The sequence below is a fragment of the Myotis brandtii genome, unplaced genomic scaffold (genome assembly GCF_000412655.1).
Source record: "Myotis brandtii unplaced genomic scaffold, ASM41265v1 scaffold454, whole genome shotgun sequence".
Classification (NCBI taxonomy): domain Eukaryota; kingdom Metazoa; phylum Chordata; class Mammalia; order Chiroptera; family Vespertilionidae; genus Myotis; species Myotis brandtii.
The window spans coordinates 1,769,597-1,789,252 of record NW_005367354.1 but is presented as its reverse complement, the minus strand read 5'-3'; the positions used below and the strand labels follow the sequence as shown (position 1 = coordinate 1,789,252).

Genomic DNA, 19,656 nt, shown 5'->3' with positions numbered 1-19,656 from the left:
AAGAGAAAACAGGAAGTGACATAGCTAATCAATGGCTATGTGAGGGGAGGTATTGAGTGAATTCCCACTTAACAGGCAGGGAGTCCATGGCGGGAGGAAGTGGCGGGAGCAGCCACATTGGATGCATATGAAATGCTTCCCTCTGGAGCTCAGAGTCCCAGCTGCCAGCCCGCCTCCCTCCCTGAGGGCACAACTGTCCATACCATTCCTCCCCTCTGAGCCTGAGTAGGCTTCTAGGAGCTTCTCCAACCTCGTTCCGCCTTAAGGCTTCTTCCCTCGCAGCATCCTGGCCTGTCTCCAGCTCGGGCAGTGCACAGAGACCAGGGCTGGCCTGGGCTCAGGGACCTGGACCCACGCCCCCGCCCCCCCGACCCCCGCCTCCAGTTCAATTTTGTCTTTATAAAGTGAGGGAGGGGGATTCCAGCTTCTGTACTGTGTGGACATTCTAACAGACCACAGGCATGAAAGAACACCCGGGTCTTCTTGCAGCCCCCTCTTTCGGTTCTAACTCAGTGGTTCAAACTTCAACGCGAAGGGTCACCTGGAGGACCTGTTAAAACACAAAATACCGGGACCCACCCGCACCTGGTTGCACTGGCCAATGTTTGATGACTGGCTGGGGGAGGGGAAAGGCAGGCCTGACCTGTATCTTTTGCAACTTCATGGTATATACACTCCCCAGATGGCCAATTTCTGGCTTCCCAGGGGAAATCACTGAACTTGAACTTGGAATTGGGAGAGGCTTCCAGCCAGCACATCTGCTCCAGCTCCAGCTCAGCTCCGGCCCCGCCCCACCCCAGGGCATCTGATTCTGCAGGTGGGGCCAGAGAATGCATGTTTCTGACAAGTTTCTGATGCTGATGATGCTGGCTGCTGGGAGGTGGCAGGGGCACAATGAGAATTTGTTCTGCTGCTGCCCTTTGCTGACTGGAACTCCAGGCTTTTTGTTCCACTAGGAGCCGGTTAGCACCCCATGAAGGGGGCGCACTCAGGGACATCCTTCCCTGGCAGATGCCCCAGAAGGCAGAGAAGGCCCAAGGACAAGGAGAGATGCTGCAAGGCGGCAAGACACCCCCAGGGGGCAGGATGGAGCTATTCCCCACAAGTGCTCAGAGAAGCTCTGGTGCCTTCCAGGCCTAGCTAAGGTTAGCGTCTCAGACCTTTAGACTTGGGAGCGGCCTGGAGGACAGCGTGTGCAGCATTTTAGTAAGAAAAAGTCACTCAAACACCCTCAATGACACGTTCTCAAGCCCCTGCCTGACTCCCCTCACGGGAGCTCACTGCCCCACGGCTACGCTCACAGCTAGTCCACCCGCCACGGCTTTAATCACACCGTCAGCCAAGCTCTGCCTTCTGGCAAACTCCCACCCTCCCCGATCCTCATGCCCTGGCCCAAGCCCTGTGCACACACAGACTAAATGCCATCCCCAGGGGGAGGCAGTGTAGACGGCAGCGTAAAGAGCCAGGCTCTGAAGTCAGACAGAGGTGGTGTCTAAGGGGGATTCCGCCACCTGGCAGCTGTGTGACTTTGGCTAGTTTTCCGACCTCTCTGAGCCTTGCTTTTCCCCATCTCCCCAAAGAAGGTGATGCCCTCGCTTCGCTGTGTGGTGGTGAGAACACCCAAGTGAACCTCCTCTGACACTGCACGCTCAGAGGTGGGCCCCTCTCCGCGCAATGTGCAGGGGGGCTGTGCTATCTGGACGGCTCATGCAGGGCTGGTCTCCTTCGCAGGATGGGCTTTGGGGGCAGATGCACAGCCTCATGGAGCTGGGCCCCAACGGGAGGGTAGGGCTGGGTCACGGGGAGCCAGCATGGCCAAAGGAATCAGCTTGTCACAGACCCGCAGGGGGGACTTTAACTCCTGACAGTCACCCCCCCACCCCCCCGACCTCCCTCAAACAAAAATAGAAAATAATACTCTTTGACATGGACAATAGATATTGCCTTCGTCTTATGGAAAGTATGAAGAAAAGCATTTTTATAAAACTTGGCTCTTCCTACAGGTCTGTAACGTACCATCTAAGCCAGTGATGGCGAACCTTTTGAGCTCAGCGTGCCAGCATTTTGAAAAACCCTAACTTAACTCTGGTGCCGTGTCACATATAGAAACTTTTTGATATTTGCAACCATAGTAAAACAAAGACTTATATTTTTGATATTTATTTTATATATTTAAATGCCCTTTAACAAAGAAAAATCAACCAAAAAAATGAGTTCGCGTGTCACCTCTGACATGCGTGTCATAGGTTCGCCATCACTGATCTAAGCAAAAACAATGCTTGCTATAAAAACACAGCTCCCACGAGTGCCTTAATCCTTAATACTGCTTCCAAAAGAATGGGGCCCTTCAGCCCCCCTCTATAGACAGGAAGGAAGCCCTGACTTTGGGGTGCATGCTGACCCCCCCAGGCAAGCCCTCCCACCCCAGCTGCCCTTGCCCAGCCGGGCTGCAGGCTCAGTGGGGTCTGCCTTTTGCCTCTGCTCCTCTGGGTGGGTCAACGTGGAGCAGCTGCCTGGAAGGCTGGGGCCCAGGGCAATGGAGGAAGGATGGGCTTAAGTGCCCCTGGAAAGTGGAGGTGGAGCCCCTTTGCTCTGGGGCAAGGAGCACTGACCTGGGGTCAGCAGGTTGAAGACCTGGCTCTGCCCTGACCCTGCTGTGTGACCCTGGGCCAGGGCCCTCTCCAGGCCTCCATTTCCCCCAGGCTGTTAGGTGAAGGGGCTGGGACCCAACCTCCTGTCCTCTGACAACCTCCCCTATGGGGCCCGTTCAGATTACCCATCACAGAGGGGGCACCCCCCACAGCTGCCCCGGAGGCCGGACTGGCCCCAGGGAGGATTCCCAGGTGCTTAGCCAGCAGGAAGTGGGGCTCAGCGCAGACAGCCTGCAGACTGACCACAGTGGAGCTGCAACCAGGCACCAGGACCTGTCAATAATTCATCACTTTCCCCCAGGACCTGGTGTCAGGTGCCCGAGGCGGCCAGGCCTCCACTGCTGTCCTGGCTCCTGCATTATTCAGGAGCCCCAGAAGACTGGTGCCTGGGTCAGGCCCCACACACACACACACACACACACACACACACACACACACCTGCCAAGGGTCCTGGACAGGCAGAGGGAAGCACAAGACCCTCTGGACCTAACACTCGTCCTCATGGGGAAGTCCAAGGTTCCTGAAGGCAGGGCCAAGCGGACCAGGGGTCTCCTGCTCCCTGACTCGGACAATTTCTCCCTCCTCCCTGCAGCCCCTGGAACCACTGGGCGGTGAGGGACCAGTTTCCAAGCCGCCCTCCACTTCCAGGACAAACCGGTCCCATTTCTCACACCATTTCATGTTTCTCCCAAATGCATCAGTCATGTGACTAGCTCTCACCTGGGGTGCCCTCAAGTCTTCTGGTTCCTGTTCCCAGATCCCCCCACCCCGGGCACCCTCTGACCCACGGAGACATGTATTTGTTCACTCAGACAAAGGCAGAGGGGCTTCCTGGGTGCCAGGAACCACCCCACGCAGTGGGTGTGGATTTGCTAGTTAGCAAGCCCAGAGCAATTGGTTTTTGAACCCAAGGTAGGAATTGGTATTTATGATATTTAGCCATCATTCCAGACTGTTCGAATCATTCGGAATTCTGCTTGTCGCCCAAAGAGGAGGACGGGAACCTTGCCTGAACCTCTAGTAGTGGCCATGCTCACGTGGTAGGTGCGCTTCATGGCAGAACGTAAGCTCCCTGCGGATAGGCGCCTCCCCATCCCCAGCACCTGGTTCTGTGCCTGACACACAGTAGGCACTCAGTAAACATTTGGGGGACTGAATGAGGAACAGACATCTATCTCATTTAGTTCTCACAGCTTCCCTTTGAGGTAAGTACTTATCCTTTTTAGACAGGAGTGTACTGAACTCGGAGAGATTATGTAACCTGCCCAGGCCCACACAGCAGATGGCTGAGCTGGGACCCAAGATCAGGTTTGCCCGACTCCTCAACCATTGGACTTCGCTGCCTCAGAGCTCTCGTCTTCCACGGTGAGGCAAGTTTGTCCTCAAGGTTACAGATGGTCTATTGGAAGATATTATCAACCATGACATTACCTCTTGGATGGATAACTGTCGCCCAGTATGGTGTAAGGGGGAGACTTAAAGATGGGGACAGGAAGCACTGGGGACAGACGGGGCCAACAGGAGGCTGAGGTGTTCTAGACCAACAATGGAGGGCTGGGGGACTCTGAGGACAACATGGGGGAGCAGAAGATCAATCTAGGGTAGGCTATGGGTGTGGGTCCCCCTTTAAAACCAAAGGAGAGGGCAGCCCAAGGAGCAGGCAGGCCCCCAGCCCCTTCGGCCCACCTCCCCTCCCACCCCACGCTTACTTGTTGCTGAAGACTTTGCTGTAGTTGAAGATCTGAATCTCGAGCACCTCATTGTTGTCGATGCTGCTGGCCACCGGCCACCGGAAGATCTGAGGAGAGAGGGCTGGCTGTGGCCTTGGGTGGACATGACAGGAGGGGTGTGGGGACTTGGAGGGACCCCAGGTAAGCTGGCCCCTCACATTGGCCCAGTCTACACAGGGGCAAGGTTCACATCTGGAATCTCATCTAATTCCAACCACCCCAGCTGGAATGGGAGGAGATGTGGAGGACCTGAGTAGGCATCCCTGACCCACTCTGTCTCGGGCCACAGGCCTGAGAAACGAGAGAAGACCAGGCGTAAAGGGGATGACAGATTGGAGTAGTAAACCCTTCTGAACTTGACTTTGAATAACGGAAAATGACCAGAAAACCCCGAGGTCTACTCAAACTGCACTGAGCCATGGCATCACGGGGGAGCTTGGCAGAGCAGGGGAAGGCAGGGACTTTTAAATTTTGTTTCATTTTTATACCCCATTGAATTCAGACTGCTCAGTAGGCTAGAGAGAAATAATCATGATGGTAATAGTAACAACAGCTGCCATCGACAGAGAACTTTTTATTATGCTTTAGGTGCATTAATTCATTTAGTCTTTGCTACAACCCAAGAGGCTGCAACGTGTCCTCTGCTGTATGGACAGAGGCTCGGGCTCAGAGAAGCGGCAGGATCTAACGCTTGGTCGTTAGTGGTAGAGCAGGCCCTGGGGAGGCTTCTGGGAGCCCAGCCTGCAAGTCTGCCGTTTCAAAGCCACGCTTCCTTCTCCCAGTCTGGGGGCTGGGGGTCTGGGGGACACGGGCCAGTCTGGAAGGTCACTGCCAATGTAGGTAGGGACTATCTCAGAAAAATGGCCTTCATGTCCCCTCTCTCTGGAATGACCAAGTCCCAGGGAGGCCCCTGATACCACCCCCTACACCCCTCCCCTTGCCCTGTGGTTCAGCTGGAGCTGCAGGAGAGGGAGGAAGAAGCAGAGAAGGGAGGGGCTGGGGAGGGAAGGGTCCTGAGCAGGGCCTTGGGCTGGAAGGAAGAGGGCAGGTGAGGGGGGCCTGGCGCAGCCGGCCTGGCCCACAGGCCCCGTTAAGCAGCTCCTGCTCCTGCTGCTGCCTGTCTGCTTCCAGCTCAGCATAGAGTATGCAGTTTGCTTAATGAAGTTGCTTTTGTTGGGCTTCGGGGAAATAAACAGGCGCATGAAGGCCGGAATCAGTAGCTCGGTGCTGAGGGGAGAGGGCTGGGGAGCCACCAAGGTCCGTTTTCTTGGGATGAAGGGGCAGGGGTGTTTGATCCACCGGAGGGTCTGTGGTTGATCCACCGGAGGGTCTGTGGGTGGGGTTTGGGCTTTGAAAGGAGAGAAAGATGAGAAGAAAAAGGAGATGACGTTAGAGGACTTCTGTTTGCCCATCACCACCCACTTGCCCATCGATGGAGGAAGCATGGGCCACAAGGGCCCTCGGGAGTAAACAGCTGACCATCCTTAGCCAGTTTGCGGACTGGGAGAGGGGAGGGGAGCCTCTGACAGGAGGTGAGAGTCCAGAGGAAGCAGGCGGATATGGGGCTCGGAGCCCTTTAAGGGATGTTTCCAGGAAGGAGCCCCAGGAGGAGAGAATGTGAGCAAGTAACCCCTAGAACCGGGCCCAGCCGGGTTGTCACTACGGGCGCCAGAGACTGAGCCCTCCTCTGGGCTTTCATGACGAGAGGAAGGAGAGGCTTGAGCGTGAGTCCCATACGCTTCTTTCACCGCTGGCTTCCTCCCCCTTGAATATTCTTCCCTCTCCCCACGCTTCTCCCCATTTTCCATCCACCTACACTCTCCCTGGTCTCTCCATTTCCCTTCTCTCCTGTTTGCTCCTCTGTTATCACCCCATCATTTCAACCCTATATTAGTTTCCCTTCTCTCTCTCTCTCTCTCTCTCTCTCTCACCCCCCTCCCCCTCCCTCCTAGGCCAGCACCTAGCAGAGGTCCTCAAGTCTGCTTGCACATGAGAATCACTTCTGGAACCTTTAAGAAATCCCAAGGCCCACCCTGCACCTGAGACTGATTAACTGAGTCCCTGCGTGGGGTCCAGGTGTCAGTATGGGAAGAGCCCCAGGCAATGCCATGTGTGGCCAAGTTTGAGGAGCACTGCTCAAGGGAAGACCTTCCTGGTGGAGGCAAGCATCAACTCCCCCTGCCCTCTCTCCAGCCCACCTGCCCTCTCCCTCTGGGGTTTGGATCAGGCAGGACTTTGCAACCTGAACCAGCCTCCTAGCTCCAGGGAAGTGGCTTAAGGACGGGACTTGGGGCCCAGGGCGCTCTTTGCTACCTCCATTTGGCCCCCTTAGAAGCAGAGGCACCGGCTGTGGCTTGGTTTGAATTTTTCTTGGCTGAGGGGTCGCAGGAGCCCGGGGAGTGTGGGGCTGTGACCCAGTTCTCCAGCTCCAGACTTGGCCGTGACCTGGCTGGCCAGGGCGGCAGAGTTCTGCGTCCTATCGGCCCAGCAATCTAGGACTCCACGGAAAGGTTTCCCTGATGCAGGCTGGAGAATGACCTGGGTTATCCTAGCTTCATCGACTGGTCTGGAATGACCTAAATTGGCAGGACAATATCCTTAAAAGGACAGTCTTCTAGATTTTGGAGAGGAAAATCTTAGGGTGTGTTGCAAAGCTTTAGGTACAATGGGGAGAGAATGTCTTGGGAATTTAAAGACTTAAGACTCAACTTGGGTTTATTCTTTCACTTGGCAATATCCCCTGAGTCCTGGGTTGGGTGTCAAGCCAATGATGAACCAGACAGGTACACTCCTGGCCCCTCAGAGCTCGCAGCCCATGACTTCCAAGTAAAAGCAAAGTGGGTAGATGAGAGCTTCTTGACCCTCCCCCCCCCGAGGGCTCAGAAGGCCCATCGTCCCTCTTTGTTCTGGGTCCATCTCCCCACTAGACTGAGCCCCCCTGAGGGCAGGAATGAGTCCTGTCCACTTTGCAAGTGGCCCTAGGCTGTGGAATCAGTTGAGCTTGGGTTCAAACCCTGACTTGGCTCCTTATCACCTGGGATGATGCCCACCCAGGGAGTTATAGCCCCGTGTAAAGCTCTCAGCCCGCCCCGCCGCATGCTGAGCACTCAGCAAAGAGCAGCTGCTTTTCTTACTCTCCCTGCAAGCGCTATTGTCATCTGGCCGCTCCTGTGGGGTCTGGCCACATGGGGCCTGGCTTAGAGCCAAACTGGTTTGATGTGGGTCTGGTGTGGCCAGTCCTGTTTCTCCAGGGCAGGGCCGCTGCTGGCTGCTGGCCTGGCAAAGCCTCTCTCTCTCTCTCTCTCTCTCTCTCTCTCCCTCCCTCCCCAGAGCTGTAAGTTAAATGCAGGATCTCAGGTTCCAGCCTCTGGGAAAGGAGACACCGAATCCAGGCTCTGTTTCCACCCATTGTTGTCCGCAGCATTGTTTTCCCTCCGAGGCCCCCTCCTCCTGCTCAGCCCCGCCTGCAGCAGCCCCTCCCATCCTTGTCTGAGTAGAGGAGGGGGTTTGCTTTCCTGTCTTTTATTTCATTTTTCAGCCATGCACCGTTCTGTCAGGCGGGCAGAGCAAGGCGCATACCCCCATTTTACAGAAGGGGAACCCCGAGGCCCGGAGAGGGTGGGTGGCCAGCCCAGGGCCACAGTCTATCAATGCCTCAGTGAGGACTGCAGCCCAGGGCTCATGATGCCCAGCCAGTGTGCTTTGTACCAGTGAGCTGGTTCCAGGGCCTTGGGCGCAGTAAGGACGAGAAAAGGGATTTCTGGGAAGCCAAGAGGCCTCAGAGGTTTTGTGAGGAGCAACTGGGGTTCCTTTCCAAGCTTGTTCTGGGGTCACTGGCAGGAAGTTCAGGATTTGTCCGCTCCAGGCTGGGGAGACAGGTGCAAGCCGGGGCGCAGCTCCCCTGGGCCCTCCCTGAGCAGGGGTGGGAGGCTGGCCTCTCCTGCTTTGTGGGGTGTGCGCTGCTGACCGGTGGTGGCCAGGCGTGGCCACTTCTCAGAGGGAGAAATGGAGGCAGCGGGGGGAGGGAGGGGGGGTGGAGAGACTCCCACCCAACAAAGCCTCGCGGGGGGTGGCCAGGCCCAGGAGTAGTTACATCCTGAGGAGGCTTCAAATCAAACCTAGAAGTGAACTTTGAACCCCGGCTTTGCCCCTCACAGCTCTGCCACGGGGGTGGGGGGGGGGCGAGACTCGCGTTCTCGGAGCCTGCGTTTCATCCTCTGCAGGTGGAGGTTGGGTGGAGGAGGACTCGCTCAGGAGGCAGCTCAGTGCTGCTGCTGCTGGAAGCTGCTGTCATGATCCTCTGATGGCTGTTGTGGGGGGAGGAGTGCCGGAGGGTCCTGAGCGTCCCAAGTCATTTAGCATCCTTGCCCCCATTCCACTGAGTGCCAGGGGTCGCCCCTGTGACAACCAGAAACGCCCCTGCCCGCCCCTGGGTGAGCGGGACCTTCCCATCTCAGGGCTCCTCTCTGACAGTGGTGCGTGCTTCTGCTCATCCCTCCTTGGCGTCCGCCCCTTCCCTGGTCTCTCCCCACTGGCACAGGGGCTCCCCAGGCCCAAGTTCCTGCACGAATCCTCATCCGTGTGCTGTTGAGCCTGGGGGCTGGCACGCACTAGGTGCTAGAACACGGTCCCTGGCTGGGGGGCCGCATGGACTGACTCTCCAGCTGCCCCACGCCAGGTAGCGTTGGGAAGGACACGGTGATTAACTTCGAATGTCATGTATACCTGTGGCTCAGGTGTCCCGGGGGCAGTTAATGGAAAGGAGTGGCAGTGCCCTTGGAGGGGCATCAGGTTGCTCACTGGCTGGAGGCCTGGGTGGACATGTCCCCTGGGAGACTTGGTGAGGGGGAGGGAGTCGGGTGCTTTGCCTGACCGACGGCAGGCCGAGGCCCAGGGAGGCGGGACTGTGGGGGAGTGGGCCAGGCAGCCTGCATCTTCAACCAGACGCTTCCTCTCGGGGCCCTGATTGAGGGAATAAGGAGAGGAAGAGGATGGACAGGTTGTGTAGTGGGGCACGCCTGAGGCCAAGACAATTGGCTGAGGACCCAGCAGTGGACTGTGGGGGAGTGGGCCAGGCAGCCTGCATCTTCACCAACCAGCTGCTTCCTCTCGGGGCCCTGAGTGAGGGAATAAGGAGAGGAAGAGGATGGGCAGGTTGTGTAGTGGGGCACGCCTGAGGCCAAGACAACTGGCTGAGGACCCAGCAACTCCCTTGCTGGGGGGCCGCATGGACTGACTCTCCAGCTGCCCCACGCCAGGTAGCGTTGGGAAGGACACGGTGATTAACTTCGAATGTCATGTATACCTGTGGCTCAGGTGTCCCGGGGGCAGTTAATGGAAAGGAGTGGCAGTGCCCTTGGAGGGGCATCAGGTTGCTCACTGGCTGGAGGCCTGGGTGGACATGTCCCCTGGGAGACTTGGTGAGGGGGAGGGAGTCGGGTGCTTTGCCTGACCGACTGCAGGCCGAGGCCCAGGGAGGCGGGACTGTGGGGGAGTGGGCCAGGCAGCCTGCATCTTCACCAACCAGCTGCTTCCTCTCGGGGCCCTGAGTGAGGGAATAAGGAGAGGAAGAGGATGGGCAGGTTGTGTAGTGGGGCACGCCTGAGGCCAAGACAACTGGCTGAGGACCCAGCAACGGTTCTGTAGTCACAATGATTCCTCATTTTGTTAATCATTTTACAAAGAGACTTCATAGCATCAGCATCCCCATTTGACAAATGTGGGTATTGAGGCTTAGAGAAACTGAGGCAGAAATTCATCCGCCCCAGGAAGGAGAGAAGGCACAGCCTGGGGCTGTAGTGATCAGTGGTTGCTCCAGAGCCCGGGTGAGAAGGTCGTGGCCTTGCTCCCCGGTGCCTGTAGCTCTGGGCCTATGGACAGGAGTGTGGGATGGGCCCAGGGTGAGGAGGAGTATTCCTCATTTTGTTAATCATTTTACAAAGAGACTTCACAGCATCAGCATCCCTATTTGACAAATGTGGGTATTGAGGCTTAGAAAAACTGAGGCAGAAATTCACCCGCCCCAGGAAGGGGAGAAGGCACAGCCTGGGGCTGTAATAATTGTAGTGATCAGTGGTTGCTCCAGAGCCGGGGGGAGAAGGTCACGGCCTTGCTCCCTGGTGCCAGTAGCTCTGGGCCTATGGACACGGTTGTGGGATGGGCCCAGGGTGAGGAGGAGACAGAGGTTCCGAGTGGCCCCTCAGGATGGTGTCTGCTCAGCTAAATGCCAGCCGCAAAGGGAACAGTCTGCCATAGGCCCTTCCAAGTCCAAACCCAGCCAGACGTAAGCGCTAGAGCCTGGGAAGGAGGGGTGAGCTGCGATGGGGGATCACATCAGAACTTCTGCTTGTGCCAAGATGGTGACTTGAGGCTGTTGGTTCTTGCCCCAAAGTCAACCTGGAGAAATTGCAGAAGCAAGAGGGAAATACAGATTCCAGGAAACAGCAAACAAATCGGTAAACAAGTCAGAGGAGCCCAGGGAGACCGAGGGCTGTTTGACTGTGTGGGGTGGACGGAGGCTGACCCTGGGCCGGGGGTGAATGGGAGCGGCAGTGGGAGAACAGGTCAGAGGAAATCTGTGTACCTTCTGCCCTTACCTCTCCCCGGCACGACCTCGGGCGCTCCTTGCTTGCTCCTTAACTGATAAAGTGGGGGTAACAGCCTTGTTGGGAGGGAACTGAGGAAAACAGGTGTGGACAGACCAGCCGCTCACACCTTCTCTCCGTGAACCCCCACAGCCAGTTTGTTAAAAAGCTAGACTGCCTTCTGTCAACCATGTTTCTCCGTAAAGGCTCAGAGATGAGGCCCCGACTCTCTCTGGTGACTGGGGCCCTTCTGGTGCCCATCCCGCCCATCACCCCCTAGAAACAGACACAGCCTTTGAAGACTTGTGACCAACAGAGTCGCTGACACCAGAGGGACGTGCACAGGCAAGTAAAGAGCCACTTGGCGAGGCCCCTCCTACAAAGGAGACAACACGCTGAACAGATGTACCAGCTGGACCAGGGTCAGGAGAACCAACGGACCATAGAGAAATATATTAGCAATGAAACCAGGACAAGGAAGCACAAAGAAGAACAAATTAGTAAACTTGGAGGATCAATTTGAAGAACTCCCTCAGAAGACAGCAGGAAAAGTTAGATAGACCCAAAACATAAAAGCTAAGAAATCACAGCTAGAAATAGAAGTGCTGACATCTGATAATAGGGGCTGGCCAAGGAGAGAATTATATAAAAACTGAATGGAAGGAATATTTGAAAAAAAATAATGGAGATAGAATTTTCTATAATAAACGAAGGATAAAAGGCCTTCAATTAAAAGGGCTCACAAGATAGTGCAAAACAGGAAAGATAAGGAAATGTAAAATCAGAAGCATTATAATAAAACTAAGAATACCAAAGATAAAGGGATTACATTTTTTTTTCCCAGAAAGAAAATGCCATCCATAAAGTTACAAGAATCAGATGGCCACCAGCCTTCTCAGTAGAAACATGGGGTAATACTTTAAGCAATAAAAAAATTTAAAAAAATAAATTAAAAAACAACAACAACAACAACAAAAAAATAGCAACATGGAATGATATTTTTGAGGTTGTGAAAGAACTCTGAACCCAGAGTTTTATATCTAGTGAAACTCATTCAAATTGGAAGAAATAAGAAAAAATATTCTCAGAGTTATAAAGCTTTAAGTATGTTACACAAAGACCCAAACTAAAAATGCTTTTGGAGGAAGTACTCAAATAAGAAGGAAAACAAGTCCAAGGGGAAATAATAATAATTTATTTATTTATTTATTTAAGCTATCAATAGGGATAATAATCATAAGTAAGGGTAACTACCTTGAAAACAAAAATAGAATGTATAACTTTTCAAACTAACAGAAGAAAACGTCATTTATTCAATGGAAAGCTGGAAAGGAGAAAACAAGCAAACAAAAGTACAGTAAGTGAAAAATATAAACTAAGATGGTAGTAGAAATAAGCCTTATAACAATCATAATAGATGTAAATGGATGAAACTAATCAATTAAAACACAAAGACTCTTATATTGGGTATGAAAACAAGGTCTAGTAATACATGCCCCAAGAAGACACACTTGTATTTAAAAACACAGAAATATTAAAAATAAAAGATGACAAAAATATGACAAGAAAATAAAAGTGTTGAAAAGATATACCAGCTAAATGCACCAAAGTAAGTTAAGATAGCAATCCTAGTCATGGATAAAATAGAAATTAATGTAAAACACATCCCAAGAGACAAAAAGGGATATTAAATAACGGTAAAAGGAAAAGAAGACAAGAAGATCCAGCCACCGTGAGCATATAAGCAACCAGTTAGAGTTTCAAAATACATCAAGCAACGACCGATGGAACGGCAGAGGGAAATATATAAATCAACAACTATAATAGGAGGTTCTATCACAGCCAATTTTGAAAATGATAGATCAAGCAGAGAAAAAGAAGCAGGAAATAGAATAACCTAACTGGCAAGCTTGCGCTTGTATAAAATAACATGAGCTTCAGCTTATATCGCGCTATACTATAGAGAACCCTACACTAACACATTCCGTTTAAGCTGAGGATGCAGTTATGACCATGAATTAGGTCATAACAGAAGTCTCAATAAATTAAATTCCATAGAATTAATAGCATAGAACTATGTGCTTGGATAGTAATGCAATAAAACTAGAAATGAATTAAATAAAGAGCTAAAACATCACACGTATTTGGAAACTAAAGAAAGTTATATAACTCTTGGGTGTAAAAGAAAATCGTAAGGGAGGGTGGGGTAGGAAAGGCCAATGAGGGGGAAAGGGGACATATATAATACTTTCAACAATAAAAATTAAAAACAAAAAAAGAAAATCATGGGGGAATGCAAGAAATATTTAAACCGAATAGTAATGAAAGCACTGCCTCCTGGGGGAGTGTGTAAGTGAAACGTGTAAGGCAGCGGTTCTCAACCTGTGGGTCGCGACCCCTTTGGGGGTCGAACGACCCTTTCACAGGGGTCGCCTAAGACCATCGGAAAACACATATATAATTACATATTGTTTTTGTGATTAATCACTATGCTTTAATTATGTTCAATTTGTAACAATGAAAATACATCCTGCATATTTACGTGACGATTCATAACAGTAGCAACATTACAGTTATGAAGTAGCAACGGAAATAATTTTATGGGTGGGGGTCACCACAACATGAGGAACTGTATTAAAGGGTCGCGGCATTAGGAAGGTTGAGAACCACTGGTGTAGGGTGACCAACCCATCCTGGTCTGACCTGGGCTGTTCCACTTGGGACTCTGAAAGTCTGTGTCCCAGGCAGACCAGGGTGGAGCTCGCCCTCATGTGTGTGGGTGTGTCCCGTGGAGCGCTGTGCGGCAGGGAGAAGCAACAGGTTGGCATAGCCAGAAGGATGGAATTAACTCTGGTGCTCAGTGACACAAAGTAATATATATAACACAGCACCATTTCAGCAAACATAAATTACATGCGCACAAGACAATGATAATCTTATAAGAGCACCCAGGAAACCAAGAGATACACATTAAACACATTAGAAGGGTTGTATATGGAGGGAAGGAATGTGGGAATAAAAGAGAATCACGCATACACACATGCATACACGCATAAAAACAAGAGTGGGCCTTGTAGGGACCAATGAGACAATGGGCCATACACTAGAGCAGTGATGGCTAACCTTTTGAGCTCGGCGTGTCAGCATTTTGAAAAACCCTAACTTAACTCTGGTGCCGTGTCACATATAGAAATTTTTTGGTATTTGCAACCATAGTAAAACAAAGACTTATATTTTTGATATTTATTTTATATATTTAAATGCCATTTAACAAAGAAAAATCAACCAAAAAATGAGTTTGTGTGTCACCTCTGACACGCGTGTCATAGGTTCGCCATCACTGCACTAGGGGAAAACGTAACCCTCTGAGCCTGAGGGTCAAAAGGGGAAAAAATGCTTTCCAGGGAGACAGTGGGAAGGGCACCCCCGCTCCTAGAGAGAAAGGGGTGAGGTTTCTGTGAGACTGGCTTTGTTGGAAGGCGGGTGGGTCAGCCTGGGCCCTCCACAAACCCAGGGGGGCGGGGGGAGGAAAGCCCTTCCCCTAGGCCTGCTGGGCCCTGAGCTGGGGCTCACTTTGAGGCCTTCAGCACCAGTGGGCCTTTTAGTAAAACAAAGACTTATATTTTTGATATTTATTTTATATATTTAAATGCCATTTAACAAAGAAAAATCAACCAAAAAATGAGTTTGTGTGTCACCTCTGACACGCGTGTCATAGGTTCGCCATCACTGCACTAGGGGAAAACGTAACCCTCTGAGCCTGAGGGTCAAAAGGGGAAAAAATGCTTTCCAGGGAGACAGTGGGAAGGGCACCCCCGTTCCTAGAGAGAAAGGGGTGAGGTTTCTGTGAGACTGGCTTTGTTGGAAGGCAGGTGGGTTAGCCTGGGACCTCCACAAACCCGGGGGGAGGGGGGAGCCCCTCCCCTAGGCCTGCTGGGCCCTGAGCTGGGGCTCACTTTGAGGCCTTCAACACCAGTGGGCCTTTTCCAGAGAGAAGGAGAGGCCCTGCCTGGCAGCAGGCGGGGCTCAGCAGCCCTGCATGGGGCTTTCTTCGGCAGCAGTGCCTGAAGCAAACCGCCTCCCAGGATTTGGGGCCAGCGCACCCCCAGGAGGCAGGGAGGTGCTGTTCCCCTCTGGGCGCAGGGCGCAGGGCTTGAGCTGCCCCTGCGAGAATCCTACCTCGTCGAAGTCAGCCACATCCTCGCAGTTCTCCAGGACCCGGGAGTGGAAGGACTGCCCTGGGTGGGAAAGAGGAGAGTTTAGAGTCAGACCTCCCTGCACAAGAAGCTTGGGGTTGGACCTCTAGACCTGCAAGTCATCATGACAACATTGGGGAGCACTTGTTATCAACGGTGGGACCTCACTTCTGTGCGGCGCTCTCCTGGGCGGGGCAGTTTCCACAGGGTCTGACTGACCTCAGCAGCCTCGCTGGCCTTTAGCTGCATTTTACAAACGGGGATACTCAGTTCAAGAAGGCACAAGGCTGGTTAGACGTGTGGGGAGGGGCTGCATCTGAGCTGATGAGGAAGAGGCTATAAAGCAGGAGCTACAGGCACAGGAAATAGATGTGAAGTAGACAGATGGGAAAGAAAGCCTCTTTAGCACTAGCCGGGGACAAAACAAAACACCAAAAAAGAAAAACCTCAACAACACACCGCGAGGCAGCCGGGGGAGAAGAGGGAGGCAGGAGACGAGATGCCTGAGCGTCTGTTAATTTTCCCACCGATAACAGGCAATGTACACTGAGAATCAGGTGAGCACCTTTGTGCGCTGGGGGTTCCCCCAGGACCTGCCCTCTGATAACCAAAGGCCTCTCATCCTAGAAGGTCATAATGAGCTTTGGATGTGGCTGTGCTCAAGGGTCTCCCGGAATGAAAATGAAGCAACTCAGTGGGTGGGGGCCGGGGCCATCTGAGACAGAGCCAGGGTTCCAGCTCTAAAGCCTGCCCTGCCTGCGTGTTTCCAATAGCCTGTTAGAGAGGATGCGAACGCAGTAAAATTAGCCATTGCAGAATTTACACACGAGGGCTGTTTCAGAACGCAATAAAACCTCATTGCCGCAAGCCCTGGAGATTTTAAATGTGGTGAATATTGTCAAACAGACTGAGTTAAATTTTACCTCTAGATATTTTTTTTTTTAAAGAAAGGATTTGCTGAAACAAATCAAACCAATCATACAGCAACAGCGGAAAGGCCAATTTACTAAGAAAACAGAATGCCTGGGGCATTTGCGGAAAGCCACCTTTTAGGGGGGTTGTATGAACAGTGGCGGGGATCATTCCAGGGGTCCTTTCTAGTCACCGGGACAGAGCCAGGGGGACCTCTGCCCTTTCCCCCCAGTTATCAGTGGGGATTGCTAACCCCACCTTTCTTTTCAAGTGCACTTCCACTTAGCATCCACTGCACTCCACACCATCCTGTTGAAATTCAGCTCCATTTTAAATGGCTTTGAGACAAAATGCTTTAAAATCCCAATATCCAATTACCTTTCTTGCCACAGAGAAGATTGGGAACAAGGCTTGAGAGAAAGAAAATCGCCTGTTCTCCGCGGTGGGGAGGCTTTCGTGGGCAGAGTGAGGCCATTAGATGGGAAATTAAACAGCGTCCTCCTCCCCGCAGAGGCAGCTGCTCGTGGGGTAGCTGAGCCGCTCAGTTTGAAATAAACTCCCGAGTCAATACATGAATTTGGACAGCGGACACTGTGCTCACAGCTGTAAGTCCAAATGGAGGGGCTCAGGAGTCCAAAGTGTAATAGATGTTACTTGTATGTCATTGGCCATTTTCAAATACCTGGACTGCAGCCACCCTCTGAGATGCAGGTGAGCTCAGCTCTTGTCTCCTGTGCAGGATGGAAGGCTAGCCTTTCGTGGGGCGTGACTTAAGGGGACAAAACATCCCGTCTGCACCAAACAGCTCCCTCTTGCAGACAGTTTACCTTGCTAGAGCCGGACCTGGAGCAAAGGCAGGCATGTAGGGACTGGGCTATTCGCCTATGCACATTCATTCATTCATTCATTCATTCATTCCCGCCTACTCCTGCTGTGTCAGCACAGCCATGGGCCCTGGAGGAGGGTGGGGCGGGCTGCACAATGAGTTGGAATGGGATGCTGCCTGAAGGAGCCTATTACAATCCAGGAAGGGGATAGGTCAGACATATAAAAGGCTACTTACTGTCTGAGGCAACATGTGGTGCTTGGCATGCAAAAGGGGTAAATAAAGTGACAGCACAGGAAAAGGAGAGCTGGCCTCCACCTCCAGATCAAGAAGGTGTGGGAGAGGCAGGGGCTTTTACACGGGAAGGTTGATGGATCAGCTCTGCAGAGAGATTGGGGAGGAGGGAGAGAGAAGGGACATCCGGTGGGGAGCACAGTGTGAGCACAGTTTGGAAGCGTGGAGCAGAGAATGGGCTCAGGGCAGCGGAGTGGGACACAGGACAGGTGAGTTCTGATGGTGGAGGTAAAACGAGAAGGGTCTCCCCTCAGCGTCCACAGAAAGAAGACCCTGGGGCTGGGGGGCCCGGGTCCTGAGAGAGCACAGGTTGTGGTGCATCTAAAGGGGAAGGTTCTGAGGACAAGCTCCAGGGACATCATGTTTCTACGCAGGACCTGGCGCTGTGGCCTCTATCAGCGCTGTCACTCTCTTCCCAGTGTGAGCTAGATAGAGAGTGAAGCCCCCTGCCTGTCACTCAGACTTGTCACTGTTAATCCCTTTTGTTATTTAAAATCAGCAAAACCTCATTGTCAGCACCGGCTATATGGAGAGTCCTTCATCAAGAGCCCCATTCCTAGCTGCAATGCTGTAACGTCTCCCAATCAGCTGCCTCTGCTCCTCCAGCAGCTCAGGAGTGGTGGCCCTGCTGTGATTTCACTCTCCCAGTTCCGATCAGCCTCTTCCTCTCGGAAAGCCAGCTACTCCCACCAGCGCCAGGAAGCAGGGCCCCGGCATCCCTGTGTGCAGAAAAAGAGCCAGGGCCTAGGCAGGTTTGGGGCCCGGTGCCGCAGCTCAGGGCGGAAGGAAGCAGGGAGGGGGGCTGACTATTCAACCCCCCAGGGTCATCGTCTGTAAACTGGGACAGTTATCCTGGACCGGCCTGCATCCTGGAACCACAGTGAGGACCAGCAAGAGACTGCTTCTGTGAGAGTCCGAGTAAAGCATCCCTTACAAGCACCAGGGGTCTTTGGGTACTGGGAAGGCTCAATGGCCAGCCTGCCTGAGTTCAAACCCCAGCTCTGCCACGTGCTGGCCATGAGCCCTGGAAGAAGTTAGCCTGGCTTTGCCTTCGTTACCTCGTCTATAAATGGAGGAGATGCGGGTGCTCATGCACCTGGCGCGTTGTTCATCACCCGTGAAGAAAAGGCGATGATTCTACTAATGAGTCCTTTAGATAGTCACCTATGTTTTAAATATAAAAATGGTCTTCTCTATTATAAATCACTTTTTGTAGAGTATTTTTAGCAGTATATAATCAGGAACAATCTTCTTCCTCATCTTACATAATATTTTTCAAGTTTTAGTTATTTTAGGTGTGACTAGCTCTTTTTTTAACTAGATAAAATTTATGTTCACTGCTCTTAAGTGCACAATCCGATGAATTTCGATAAATGCATATTCACTACACACTCAAGATATAGTTTTCCGTCAATCAAATCAAATAGTGTGACTCCTCCAACTTTCTTCTCCATTTTCAAATTGCTTTGGCTCTCCTAGATTCTTTGGGTGTCCATATAAATTTTAAAATAATTTTCAATTTCTATAAAATAGCCTGATGTGACTTTTATTGGGATGGTGTTCAGCCTGTAGATCAATGTGCGCAGATGTGACATTTGAACGTGCTGAGTCTTCCAATCCATCAATATCACATGTGTTCTATGTATTTGGGTTTCTTTTATTTCTCTCAGCATTTTTTTCTTTTAGTGTGAAGGCCTTTCATGTCTTTAGTAAAATTTATTTCTAAATGTCTGCCGCTTTCTATGCTATTATAAAAGTAATTGCTTTGTAATTTCTGTTTTCCAACTGGTTGCTTTCTATAGAAATATAGTTTTTGTATATTAAGCTTAGATTCTAAAACCTTGCTAAATCCACTCATGAACTATGGTAACTTTTATGTAGAATCCTTAGAATTTTCTAATAACCCATTAGTTTTTGTGTGTGTGTGTGTGAAAAGGAGCCATGTTAGTCCTTGCTTTCCAATCTGGGTTTTTTCCTCGTGCCTTGTGGCTAGAATTCTGGTACAAAGTTAAGCAGAAGTAGTGCGAGTGGACAACCTGCCTTGCTCATGATCCTAATGTTCAATATTTCAGGATTAAGTATGTTATTATTTGGATATTTTTGTAGTTTCCTTTATAAGACTGAGGAAGTTCTCTGTTCTTAATTTTCTGAGAGCTCTTATCATGAATGGGTGTTGGGTTTTGTCAAATACCTTATCTGTGTCTATTGGTGTGTGTTTTTTCTTGTATTGTGTTATTCTTGTAAACTCACCTGGCATTCCTCAGGATAAAACTCACTTGTCATGCTCTTGGCTCCATCGGTGGCCTTACTGACCACCCAAGTAACCTGGTACAAAATTCAGAGGCGCCCATATCCTGTCCTCTCGCTCACTTCCAACCCCAGAGCTGCTGCCCCCTTTCTGAACCCACGTCACCCCTTCTCTCCAAACCCACAGCCTTGACCACCGAGGCACAGCTCTCTGCC

The 19,656-nt window shown here is 51.7% G+C and overlaps 1 protein-coding gene across 1 annotated transcript in view; it reads right to left on the bottom strand.

Annotated features, from left to right (window-relative positions):
* Positions 1 to 18,285, bottom strand: part of OTOF (otoferlin) — a 68,066-nt gene extending 49,781 nt beyond the window's left edge. The window contains exons 1-3 of the mRNA XM_014546615.1: positions 18,252 to 18,285; positions 15,145 to 15,203; positions 4,361 to 4,449 (exon numbers count right to left, since the gene is read on the bottom strand). Of these exons, the coding sequence (XP_014402101.1) occupies positions 4,361 to 4,449; positions 15,145 to 15,203; positions 18,252 to 18,285 (182 nt within the window). The remainder of the gene's footprint in view (positions 1 to 4,360; positions 4,450 to 15,144; positions 15,204 to 18,251) is intronic.
* Positions 18,286 to 19,656: the final 1,371 nt, after the last annotated feature.